This window comes from Aptenodytes forsteri, unplaced genomic scaffold (assembly GCF_000699145.1).
Source record: "Aptenodytes forsteri isolate BGI_AS27 unplaced genomic scaffold, ASM69914v1 Scaffold147, whole genome shotgun sequence".
NCBI lineage: Eukaryota > Metazoa > Chordata > Aves > Sphenisciformes > Spheniscidae > Aptenodytes > Aptenodytes forsteri.
The window spans coordinates 983,771-984,692 of NW_008795320.1; the positions used below are offsets into that span (position 1 = coordinate 983,771).

Sequence of the window (922 nt, forward strand, 5' to 3'; positions counted from 1 at the left end):
GTGCCAGCCGCAGCAGCAAGGCTGGCTGGGCTGCGGGGGGGGGAGCCCCGGAGGCTGCACCCCTGGAGCCGTGCAAGCAGCTCCCCTACACTGCCCACCTCTGAACCATCCTTGCAGTGAGGGGCCGCCCTTGAGCCCCTCCAAAAATCCTCACCCTGCACCCCTTCTGCATTTGGGGGGCTGGTGGGGGGCAGCCCCCAGGCAGCAGCTCCAGTTGGGGAGGAGGTTTCGCCCGGCTCCAGCCCCCCGGCTGCCCTGGGCTGGGGGGAGCGGCAGCGCCGAGCCCCCAGGCACCCCCCGGCCCCGCTCGGCGCCACCGGCCTCGCTTGGCTCCAGGGTCTCCATGGACCTGACGAAGCACTCGCTGGCACCGCTGCTGTCCCCAAGGCTGCTGCGGTCCAAGCCCCCGGCCCTCGCCTCGAGCACCATCGTCCCCAGGTCGGGGGCAGCCGGGGCCATGACGCCCAGCCCTGCCCAGCCCACCGCTGGTCCCCGGGGGACACCGGGGCGATGCTGAGCCACAGCACCCAGGACGTCACCGTCCCCAGGGCTCTGGCATGCCACTGAGCAGCTGCTCAGGCCACCGCAGAGCAGGGGAGCCCTGGGGGATGCCCCGCGTCCCCCTGGGACCCTGCTGCAACACCGGGGCTGGGGGGAGCTCAGGGACCCACCAGGACCAAACTCCTGCTGGGGAGAGGGGCCAGGGCTGTTCCCAGCACTGGGCTTGGGGAGAGCCCAGGGGGGACCCCCCGTCCTTCCCACCACGAGCCGGCTCCGGGGTCCCTCCCCGAGCTCATCCCCCGCCCATGAGCCCGCGGGGTCTGCGTGGGGCCATGGGGGGGAGGGGGGTATGAGGAGGGACGGGGGCTCTGGGGAACAGCCCGGCCAGAGCCGGGGCCGAACCGCAACCGCCCCCCCCCCC

At 73.9% G+C, this 922-nt stretch overlaps 1 protein-coding gene across 1 annotated transcript in view; it reads right to left on the reverse strand.

Annotated features, from left to right (window-relative positions):
- Positions 1 to 793: 793 nt before the first annotated feature.
- BABAM1 (BRISC and BRCA1 A complex member 1) overlaps positions 794 to 922 on the reverse strand; it is a gene marked incomplete at its 5' end in the record, with an annotated part of 4,691 nt that continues 4,562 nt past the window's right edge. Inside the window, one exon of the mRNA XM_019472203.1 lies at positions 794 to 821. Coding sequence (XP_019327748.1) covers positions 794 to 821 — 28 coding nt within the window. The remainder of the gene's footprint in view (positions 822 to 922) is intronic.